The following is a 12,073-nucleotide window of genomic DNA, read 5'->3' on the forward strand; positions in this document are numbered from 1 at the left end:
CACACACACACACACACACACACACACACACACACACACACACACACACACACACACACACACACACACACACACACACACTGTATGTCCTCACATGTGCACAAATAAAGCTCTTTTGGAAAACAGGAGTAAAAGGCAAACAAAAGACACACAGTATCCATTAAAAGGTCTCTAGATTCATTGTATTAAGTGCAGGCCCGAAGGAAGCAGGGACATGCACGGACCTGAGGAGCTTTGTGTTGAGCTACTAGAGTAAAAGGGTTTCACATAACAGATTGGTTACAGAAAATGAGCAAAAAGTGCAATTTGAAGAAGGACAAGCATTACCATGTACTTCCTAAATCGCATTACTCCACTCTTAGCATTTGTTGTGCTAATAATAAAGGCATATAATTATGTACCCTATTAAAGAATAGGTATATATCAGGCACTAAAACTATTAGACACGTACTAAGCAGGACTTCAAATGTTTGATACTGCAATTCATGAGCTATCCTTTTACCAGTGGCCAGAAATGACTGTATCTTTGCCAAGCTTTACTGTGTAATGTGTTCTCCACTTTTGCATGCTTGTACCTCTTTTCCACAGCAAGGGCTTAATGTGAAAAATGCCACCCTATATTCAAGTGTAGAATTTGAGCAACAGTGAGTTAGAAGCCCAGAATTTAGAGAAACAATTTTAAAAAGTAATAAAGAAAATATAAACAACACAAAGCAAAACGCAAAAGAACTAACCTCACAAGTGTGTAATGATCGTGGAAATGCAGTCATCTTGTTGATGGCATGATTTAAAGAAAAATCTAATAGGGCACATTTAATGTCTAGATGTAAGATTTCAAGAGGTTAAAACTGAATTTTCTGCAAGCAATCATTTATGTCATAAGAAGATCTACCTTGTAAAACATTCATTTATAATTTAAGATGCTCACGTAATGCAGTTTGGTTGTATTGAGTCTGTCACACATAATTCAATCATTATTTTTGCTGACATATTTTGGAATCACTCACTTGGTAATTAGGATGTGCAGAAATCATTAACAGTCATGCGAGTATTATGAATAGTAAAGAGCACACGATTATTTCAGCTAGGTTAATGTTTTTCCAATCTAATCTGATAAAAGTGCTTTGCATGAACATGTCAACACTTTTCCAATACAATCAAACTAAAATCTGTATTTAGAACATAAAAGCATATTCAGTGATTCAAAGACATTTCTACACTTAGTGTTTAGTTATTTAGTTTCCCGAAATGTACATAGCAGAAGTCTGTTCAAAAACTACTGGGCAGTTGTAACGCATGTACCTTAGCCAGCACGGCTACTTCCTTTGCAGACTCCCTAACTGGATTGCTGTCCAGTCTGTCCATAGCTGTGATAGGATCTCTGTTGGCACTGGAGTGGATAACCTTTGTGCGAGGGGAGGAATAGGGAGGAGAGATGCCATCCTGCCGAGTTTGATTTACATCGAATGGGGCCAATTAAAATCCCAAGAACATTAAGGCCTGCCTGTGCCTGATCTTCCTTCCTTCATGTCTTCAGAGATTATAGCAAAAGAGGAAATAAGACAGATACAGATAGTGACATATATTGATGTGGCATGGGTGATTGTTGAGGTGAAGGTGAGAGGGAAAGGTCAAACGGCCTATGAAATCCAGCAGACTACGGTAACACTTATGTTGTACGTAGTCTAAAAAGAACAGTCAATTCAACCATTTTTGTTCTCTACAAATAATTAAATGCAAATAATGATTCTAAATACTTTTCAACATCTTTCATTTTTAGTTTTAAACAAATTGAAGCACTGTTTTTATACAACTCCTGTAGAAAAGTATTCATAAGAACAGTATTGTAAAGGACCAGGTTTCACTTTTTTGGGGAGCAGGGGGGTTGGCACATCTCCACTATACTACACAATCCTTTGCACACTCTGATTTCCATATTAGGTTTTCACTCACAATGTATGAAACAGTAGAAGTTGTCTTATATTTGACGATAATTATGAATATATTATAGCATTAATAAGGAGGACATTGCACAAACCTGGAAGGGTTTGTCTGATGTGTTTTTATTAAAAACAATATATAAATGACAACTAAAAGTCTTTGAATTAGGCTTATTCTGCAGAATATACACAAAAGCATTGGGCCACACCTATTAATTCAGGTTTTTTTCTGTCCCATTGCTACATTGTGACAATGAAGCACTTAGCCGTGAATTCTATCTTTACAAATATTTTTAAAAGAGCTCACTGAATTTGAGTGTGGAACTATAATAGGATGCCACCAATGCAACAAGTTGATTTATGAGATTTATTCCCTCCTAGATATTCAGTGATTAAATGTGAACAGTATAATCACAAAGTGGAAGTGTTTAGGGTGTTCAGATGGCAGACCACATAAAACTACAGAGTGGGGTTGTCAACATCACACATCACAATCATTCCTCAGTTCTAACACTCCTCACATCACTAAGAACACCTCTATTGAGTCGGGCGAGCTAGCTACTGCTAGTTAGCTCTTTTGCCTGCCGACTCGAAAAGAGTTTACGATTCAGCTCATCTATGTGTCAGTGGATCTCCAACTTCCTAACTGGCAGACCACAGGCAGTAAGGATGGGCGGACATGTCTCAGCCTCCACCACTTTCAGCACTGGAGCCCCCCAGGGGTGTGTTCTGAGCCCCCTGCTGTACTCTTTGTACACATATGACTGTGTGGCCACTACCAGCTCCACCACCATCATCAAGTTTGCTGACGACACCGTCGTGGTGGGCCTGATCTCTGATAACAACGAGACGGCCTACCTGAAGGAGATTAGGAATCTGGAGAACTGGTGCCAGAGGAACAACCTCCTTCTAAACGTCAGTAAGACAAAGGAGCTGATAGTGGACTTCAGCACTAAGCAGGAGAGGAACTACCAGACCCCTGTCATCAACAAGTGTCCAGTGGAGAGAGTGGACAGCTTCAAATACCTCGGAGTTCACATCACGCAGGACCTGTCATGGTCCTGTCACATCAACACCGTGGTGAAAAAGGCCCGTCAGCGTCTCTACCACCTCAGACGCTTGAGAGACTTCCAACTGCCCTCCAAGGTGCTCAGGAACTTTTACTCGTGCACCATAGAGAGCATCCTGACGGGAAACATCTTAACCTGGTTCGGGAACAGCACCATGCAGGACAGACGAGCTCTACAGAGGGTTGTGCGGTCAGCTGAGCGCACCATCCGCTCCGAGCTCCCTGACCTGCACTCAATCTACAGCAGGCGGTGCTGGACCAAGGCCAGGAAGATCGTGAAGGACCTCAGCCATCCCAACAACAGACTGTTCTCTCTGTTGAGGTCAGGAAAGCGATTCCGCTCCCTGAAGACCAACACAGAGAGACTGAGGAGGAGCTTCTTCCCGCAGGCGATACGGTCTCTCAATCACACCACCACACAGTACTGACCCACACATATAGTTCTTACACACACACTGGCCATTCTGGACATTGTTTTCACTTCATCACTTAAATCACTTTAAGCATATTTGCACTGCAGAAGACATAATGTGGATTGCACAACACTGGACATTATATTCTTCATTTCCAGTTAATACTTGTACAGCTGCTGTTATTGTGTATATATTTATTTATATTTCTTCATACGTTCTTATATAGTTCTACATTGTGTATTTTATTGTACAGTTATGTTATTTTCAACTTTAATTTATATATTTTATCTTATTCTTTCCCAGTTAAATTTACCCTTCATTCTAATTTGTGTTGTACAGTTATTTCCTTTTTAACCTTAATTTATATTTTATTCCTTCCTAGTTAAATTTACCCTTTTTAATTTTTCATATTTATTTCCTATCTCATTCATAGCCTTTTCCTTTTTTGTTTTCTTTAGGTCACGAGCAGTTGTCCAAGCATTTCACTACATATCGTACTGTGTATGACTGTGTACGTGACAAATAAAATTTGAATTTGAATTTGATTACCAGTGGTGTAGTCCACATGTGGACTAATTTCCATGTTTCCAAGCATTTTTTTATTTGCATTTAGATATGAGTACCAAACCAAAGCAAGTGAAGAAGAAATCTTCTATTCACCCATGTCCTTATGGAAGTGGTTTCTCTTTGCATGATGAAGACCAGCACAAAGCATGTCCGATCTGCTTGGGGACTGTCCATGCTAGGAGAGCACTGACTAAGCCAGAAACATGTGTTTTCTTGCCAGCATTCAACACTAGAAAAACAAGTGATGTTTGTGGAAAAGGACCAGAAAAGACTGATGTTGAACAGCATGACCTTCTCCTAGTAAGGAGTGTCCATTCAATGAACCCAAGACTAGTTGGGCTTACCAACTGGAGTATGTTGATGCTCGTTCTTGAGGTTGTGAAGTCACTGGCTAGCTACAGCTTGAGCTGTTTCACCATACAGGCAAGAAGCTGCGGCTAGGATCCTGTACTGGCTCAGAAAAAAAACACCTGCCCATATTCCCTGATTTTGTCTGTGAGCTAACAGCTTCATGAAGCTAACCACTGTCTACCTGCATTACTGTGAACAGCTACGGACCATTTCTGGAGCTGGGCAATGCAGAGAAAGCTGGCTTAGTTAATTCACTATCTAAACCTTTCCGGGAACCACACTTGGCTGCTCATCTGGCCCCATCTCACAACCATGGTGTAATAGGCCTCTTAATTCTTCTAAGCACAGCAGATTCGCTGTATCTCAGCTTTATGGATATCAGATTTATCGGGCTCAACTTTGTCACCTTGCAATGCACCTGCTGGAGTTCAAGTCACTGGTTCACTTTGACAGCCCCTGGCACCTCTCCTTAATGACATCAGAGGAACCATGCATTGCATTCTCTGTGGGCCCTGCTGTACAGCAGTACCCCTATGCCCTTTGAGGGCCTTAAGAGTAGGACAACAGCAGCATCTGGCTGAACCTCTCTCATGTCCTGGATAGAAAAGGGACCATCCACTTGGATCAATCGGTGTCTGCTGAGGGTTTATGTGTGCCATCACTTGTTGCCATTCTGTTATCTATCCCCAAGAGAGCATGGCAGGTGAGAGCCCAGTCTCAAAGTTGAGTTCCGCACCAACTGGTCTGGAGCAAAGAGCAAAGAAATGAGATTCCTAGTAGGAAGCCTCAGTCCTTCTAGCTGTGGAGCTGGGACACATCTCTCATCTGTTACCAACCAAGACGCACCACCTAAGTTCTGTTCAGGTTGTCAGTCCAAGCAGGTGCAGCACTTTCCATACGCAGTCTGGTCCAAACACAGTGTGATTGTCTAAAGTCCTAGGGCTTCATGCAGCAGAAAACTGCATGGTCATAAATAGTAAACCTTTTAGCAATGTTACCAGAACCGACATGTTCTCCTATTCCAGTCCTCTATTGCAGATCTTTTTGACATTCCCTGGGAGCTGTTATATCTTCTTTCTTCTTTAATAATTAAAGTATATTTGGTCAGTCATATCGACTTTGACAGGTTGATGCCAGGTGTAAATCCTCTGGCCACGAATTCTTTTGAAAGGGGTCCACCACCCAAGATCTGTAGTTAGGCATCACCAGCATTTTGAGATTTGGCTGTGGTGCTGCAGACCCTTTGTGCACCCCCCCCCCCAAAGGGAAAAAAAAATAGATATGAAGCTTCTTTCATATAAGACTATTGTTTCTCAGGTTAGCTTCTACAAAATGAGTGAGTGACCTTCATACATTGTGAATCCTTTTGCAGACAGTTCTCTTGTGTTGGCTTCATGGTCAGTATGCTCAAATGAGGGATTTTTATTCCTTCAGACTATTACTACAATTCATGGTTACAGTTTTTGCTTCCCCCTCCTTTTGCATCTGAGGAGCTGCATTCCCTGTGCCTGGAGCGTGTACTATGTACCCAAATTCACCGCACTCAGAATGTGTGTTTATGTGACCAGTTGCTTGTGTGCCTTGCTAATCCCACCAAAGGTAAAGCTCTCTGTCTGAACAGAGGGTCTCCCACAGGCTAGTGGAGGCTATGTTCCTAGCTTGCAGCAACAAAGCTCTCTCTTTGCCTCAGAGTGTAAGAACACATTTCATCAGGGGAATGAGAACCTCATGGGTACTATTTAAAGGGGTGTCTGTAAATGATATATGCTTTGGCTAGCTGATCATCGCCACACACTCTGGTGGCTCATTATGTCCTTCCTGCTGGGTCTTCTATGGACTAGGGTGCCGGTGGACCAGCCCCAGTTTGGTGGCTGTTCTGTAGGGTGTGTATATGTATGTCCTATACTGTATGTGTATTACTATATGTAGAATAGAATAATCCTTTAATTGTCCCACAAGGGGAAATGTGTGAAACCGAACAAAGTATTATGACGTTAACTTGTATTCCCTGAAGGAGAGGCCTGAGGTAAAACACCAAGCTGGGGTGTCATTTTGCAGAACAATCCATATGTTTATCCTATGTAAGTACATTTATATAGGTTGTCACGATATCACATAAATTGACACCTCAACACATCACCATGTTTATGCCATTTACCCATTCCAATATTCTTCCAATACCATTAACAAAAACTAAACCAGCAAAATAAGCCGATCATACAATTAAAATATTTTGTACAGCTTCAGAAACTACACATATTTCCATTCAGAAGAATCAGTTTCATACTTAAAATAATATTAAATAATTGTATTATAATTGTTTCTGTCTGTCTGACAAATCTATTTTCCCTGCTTCACACTCTGTCTCTCACATACACACACACAACACACAGCTCTTGTGCAGTGAATACGCAAAGACCTTTACATTATCCAGGAACTTTACATTACAGAAATATTGAAAGAGGGAGAGAAAACTTGCATACTGCATAATATTAAATACAAAGGCTATGATCATGGAATAATGTTATCAGATGTAGAAATGGATAAAAATATATATTTTTAATCATTCAATAAACATCTCTAAAATGTAATATGTGTTTCCATAAATCATTTCACCGCTGCCAAGCATGAGTGCAAGGAGGCACAACCCCAATAAAATCTGCACCCAGTGGCACAGCGAGAGCGGAAGAGTCCAGGAGAGAAGTGAAAGGGGGTGAATGAGTGCTCTCGTGCCTAAAGGATGATATTCTGTGTGCACACTTTGTCACACAAAAAATATTCATTTTCTAAACCAAAAATATTACTTGCTGAAAATCTTTACAAATAATCATCCCCATCATTCTCTCCTTTGAACATTACACGGAGCACAAACATGCCCCAAAAGATACACAGATGCATTAAAATTGCATCTATTATTAGAGTGTACCTCCATTTTCCCCCTCCATTTTATATTTCCTCCAATGAAAAAACAAAACAAAAAAAATGTAATATGGGGGAAGACACCAAATATAAAGGAGAGAGTAGAGCATGCAAACCATGTAAGTGGTGACAAAAATCTGCATTGAAATATAAGCTTGGGCAGTACCTCTAACTTGCATTTCCTTCAAATACTTATATTGCACACACTGTGAGGCTGAAATCCCCTAAAACGCATGTCGTGAAAGAAAAACAAAAAGACAGCTCGTGTTATTTGACCGGCAGCGCATATTATTCACACCTCTAGTGGCATAACAGTCATCGTAAGCCTAATTTTCTTTCCCCATGGTTAAATATCTGACAGAGCTGACACAACCTGTACCAGAGCAAATGTGCTTGACTGGCTAGCCTACACTCACACACACACACTCACACACACACACACACACATACACACACACACACACAGGCACACGTACCAGCTGAGGCCATAAGACCAACTGTGTAATTATACATGTGTAATTGCACCCTAACCAATCAAGCACAGTGAGAGAGAAAGACTGCTGGAGATAGAGAAAGGCAGGTGGATGTAAGAATAACTGCCATTTCCCCTGTCTCTTGAGATAATCAGCCATACCTTGCGCCTGCGGTCCCTGGATCGATTCCTCTTTTTTATCTTTTCCTCCTCCTTCTCCCTCTGCTCCTGGGCGGCGGCCTCCGCAAGGTCCTTGGTCTTGCGGAGCTGCTTGGCGGCTTGCGCCATGGTGCCGCTGCTACTGTTGCTGCTGCTCTAGTCACGGTCGCTCCAGCCCTCCTCCTGTTTGCACTACCACCAGTTGTCCCGGTTTCCTCTTCCTGTGTCCCTCTGTCCCCCGAGCCCCGTCACTTACTACCTCTTCTCTGGTGGCCACCACGACATGTGTGTGTATGATGCAAGCACGAGGAGCGTCTGTGTCCAAATATTTTTGTGTGTGTGTGTGTGTGTGTCTTGTGGCTGTTGATGGTAGAGCAGCCACAAGACAGCCTCCAGCAGCCACAAAGAAAGATGCTACAGCTAGTGGTGCTGATGTTGCTTCTTATGCCGCGGCTGCTACTCATCCAGTCTGCTAGCACTGCACTGAATTGCCTCCCCTCCCCCTTTCTTTCTCTCCTACCTTCCTCCCTTCTCTCCTCTCTCCTCCCTCTGCTTGCAGAGACCAGTCACGCAGTTCTGTGTACAGCACTGTAGGGATCCTGCTGCAGAGCTCCCTCGTTTTATCTGTCAGATGCCCTCCTCTTCCTGCTGCTCTGCATCTTTCTCCAGTTTTCTTCTTTGTTAAAGGCTTTTTTTTTTCAGAATAGCTGTTTTTGCATAAGTGAGGTACAAAAGATGAGGGCGCTAAAGCTGCTGAATGCCTTCAAATAATTTTTTTCTCACGTCTTTTTTCCCTCTCTCTGCCAATAGCTTTTCTATGGCACCTCCCTCCTGGAAACAGACAGAGAAGAAGAACAGAAGTGAGAAAAATGGGAGCTTGTGAAACAGAAACGGGTTTCTAATATGCAGCATCATGCTTTTACGATGAGTCTTTGCACAGCTTGGCCAAAAGTCGATTTTAAGGTGGCATGGAAACAGTATGCCGTGTGATAAGTATTAGACCTGCCTGTTTCTCTCATGTTTTGTCAGAAGCAGAACAGAAGAAAAGCATCAACGATGTGAACGCCTCATAAAAACTGCATGCTCCTCTCCCTTCCCCTTCATTCCACCACTTTTCCTTTTTCCATCAAATCAAGAGGGTATGCACAGATGTTTGGTGCAACAAAAAACAACATTACCATTCATTTTTGAAAAACTACTAACAGTTTTTGCAGGTAATCTCCAACTGATTTTGACTGTGTCACCATCTAATGGAAAATTGACTTGCTGTGCCTTCATATGATTATAAAATTTGTTTTATTTGGTTCTAATAAGCTAACATCCAGGTTTAACTTAAAATCCTTCTTATTTTCCTATTGTGAGTCAAATCCGGAAACCAATTTTCAAACTATAAAATCCATTATATTCAACAGACATGACAATATCTGTTTGTTTATTTGTTTGTTGTCTTATCAACAGTTGCATCTTATTTCCAAAATGAATTATTTCTTTAGCTATTATTAATTCATTAATATAACACATTTGCATTCTGTACACACTGTTCATCACCAGAGTGTAGGTCTACCAACCCCCCCCCCCCTCTCTCTCTCTTTCTTTCTTTCTTTCTTTCTTTCTTTCTTTCTTCCTCTCATTTATTCCCCCATCCGCCCCTGCAACATCATCTTTCTGCAGAATGATGTAGCAATGTAAAGTGCAGCATAGGAATGCATAGGAATGCATACATTTTATAGTCATAGATGCCTTCTGTGTTTGTGTGAATCTATGCAACTTCTTGCTTCTTTGTATGCATCACATCTGAGTGACATTTTATACGGATACTAATGGATCTATTAAGCTAGATCCATTAGTATCAGGCTAATGGATCTAGCTTAATAGATCTAGCAACAAAATGTATGCCAGAGCTTGCCTTGGACTCACCATCAAAGCAACCAGACTAATTGTTGCAAATCCTGCATAAAAACTCCCCTCAGAGTGATCCATGTGCCCTCTGAAAGCCATGTGCATAAAATACAGACTAAATAGGTAATAGTTTATGCAACAGTGTGGCTATAGGACTCTAGTGCAAATATCTCAGATGAGCAGCTATTTAGACTTTCTAGTAAATAAAGCACAACGGGAACATTAGTCCAGTTTGTGCCTGTCTTTACCTCTTTATGGCGTCATTTATTCACCTGTGGGAAGGAAAGCATTGTTGTTGCTGTTGCTCTTTTCATGCATTAACTTTATGTAATTTTTTTTTTAATTAACAGAACTTTCATTACTGAAAACTGAAGCCAAAGTGGAAGCGCCTCAAACCCGCATTCTTTCTAAATGGCAGCAGGGGGCGATTCCTCTTGTTGCAAAAAGACTTAGTTGAACTGAAGGACAAATGTAAATGACTGTGAGCTTCCTTGCTCTATGACCTCAGTAAACACTTTTCTGATTGGTTTATAGCCTCAATCTCTAGTTTCAAGTTAGTGAACAAAGGCATAGTTATTTCTGAAAATGCTGACCTGTGCTCTGGACTCTTTCCAAAGGCTTAGATAGCAACAGCCAAAACACTCTACTTCAACCTGAGCAGGGTGAAGCACAGGAGCAGGTTTAGGCAACTGTAAGTTACTGTTGTATTCACACTTTTGCAATTTACTACAAAAACGGTCTTTGACAGCTTTCAGCACACAAAACCAATATGTAATGAACAGAACTCTAAACAACTTTAAGATCGACGTAAAAAATATCCATTGACCTTTTTTCTTTAGACACAGGATTGTCATCAGCAGGAACATTTTGATGGTTAGAATACAGTATTGTAAAAGTTTTATGCCACCCCCAATTTCTTTATGTTTTCATGGAGCCAGTCCTATTCTTACTGTCTTTCTTTCTTCTCTGGACACTGACTACACATCACAAATAACACAGAACCAATTTTAAATTGTATCTTTGTGACAGAGAATATAACAAAAGAGAGCGCTGAATGCCCTTCAAGAAGCCTGAAGAACTATTCCTGAAGACTTCTTAAAGAATTTATAAGAAAGCTTTAGAGAGTTCAGACTGTGTTGAAAAATAAAGGTCAAATAGTCGTACCAAATACTGACTTTCAAGCTCATTGTAACTGCTGTTTTTGCCATATATAATGTTTGTTTACACCTGTTTCCAATATTTACTAGGAGTCTCTAAAGAAATCAGGAGCAGCTAGAAATGTATTCTATTACATAATAACTTAAATGACAAGATAAAAATAGATCATAACCTGCAGATTTCTCTCTATTACATTGTGGTAGTGTGTATTTGAAGTTAAAGCCATTACTACTCCCATAATGTATGTTTCTGATATTTTATATTTTGGCTACAGATAACTTAAGAAAACCCAGGGTAGCTAGTTTACAGGGCTTCTACTGGCCAGCAGAACTAGGTTGGTATCCCAGTAGTTAGCCAGCTAGCAATACAACCACTATATTAACTAAGATATATGAGGCTATGATATATGATAGCCTTTGATACCTACTCATAACATTTCTGTTGCAATATACTTTTAAGAAAAAACAAAAAAATCTTGGCCTAGCTAAAGTTGGGCTAACATTTACAGGCGTAGTCCAATATTTGCTACTGATTTAAAAAAAAAAAAAAGAATGCCGATGCAGTCGCTGTTTTTCCCCCATAACTATAATAACATTTTTATAAGTCGACATTTTTCAGAAAAGGGTATACTGCTAGCTATTGTGCCAACCGCCAAAGTACAGACTTCATGAATTAACTCATAAACGTAGCTCATGTATTGCATTGTATTTTATTTGTTTGTTTTTCTACTTAATGTACTGTTCTTAAATACAAACTCACTGTTGCCGAAGTTGCGCTCTCCTGCTGTGTTCTATGAAGCCCACTGCATACATGCCAGCTGCCACTCATGAAAGATAGCTTAGTTAACCTACAAGTGTGTATCACATTAGCTGGATCTTGCACCTATAAGCTATACACTAAGCTATACACTATATACTATACAACTAGAATTTAATATAAAAACATATTGTAACGACCGTGGGTTAGTGGAGCTAAACTGGCTAAACTGCTCACTAGCTAAAACGGCTAGCAGGGCGCTAGCAGCTATCGCTAAACTTTACAGCGAATGGAGAGCGCTCGTGCCTCATACACCGCACGACCCCGAGCGTCTCAGCAGCAGACTGGTAATTCCCGAATAATCCAGCAG

At 40.7% G+C, this 12,073-nt stretch overlaps 1 protein-coding gene across 5 annotated transcripts in view; it reads right to left on the bottom strand.

Annotated features, from left to right (window-relative positions):
- The window catches only part of LOC102212508 (ankyrin-1-like), a 78,861-nt gene extending 70,229 nt beyond the window's left edge, over nucleotides 1-8,632 (bottom strand). For all 5 annotated transcript variants that reach the window (XM_005729338.2, XM_013909869.1, XM_013909871.1 and 2 more), the window contains exon 1: nucleotides 7,894-8,632. In XM_005729338.2, coding sequence (XP_005729395.2) covers nucleotides 7,894-8,019 — 126 coding nt within the window. In that variant the 5' untranslated portion in view covers nucleotides 8,020-8,632. The remainder of the gene's footprint in view (nucleotides 1-7,893) is intronic.
- Between the last annotated feature and the right edge of the window lie 3,441 nt (nucleotides 8,633-12,073).

Source organism: Pundamilia nyererei, unplaced genomic scaffold (genome assembly GCF_000239375.1).
Source record: "Pundamilia nyererei isolate P.nyererei 1_Seehausen unplaced genomic scaffold, PunNye1.0 scaffold00032, whole genome shotgun sequence".
Taxonomy (NCBI): domain Eukaryota; kingdom Metazoa; phylum Chordata; class Actinopteri; order Cichliformes; family Cichlidae; genus Pundamilia; species Pundamilia nyererei.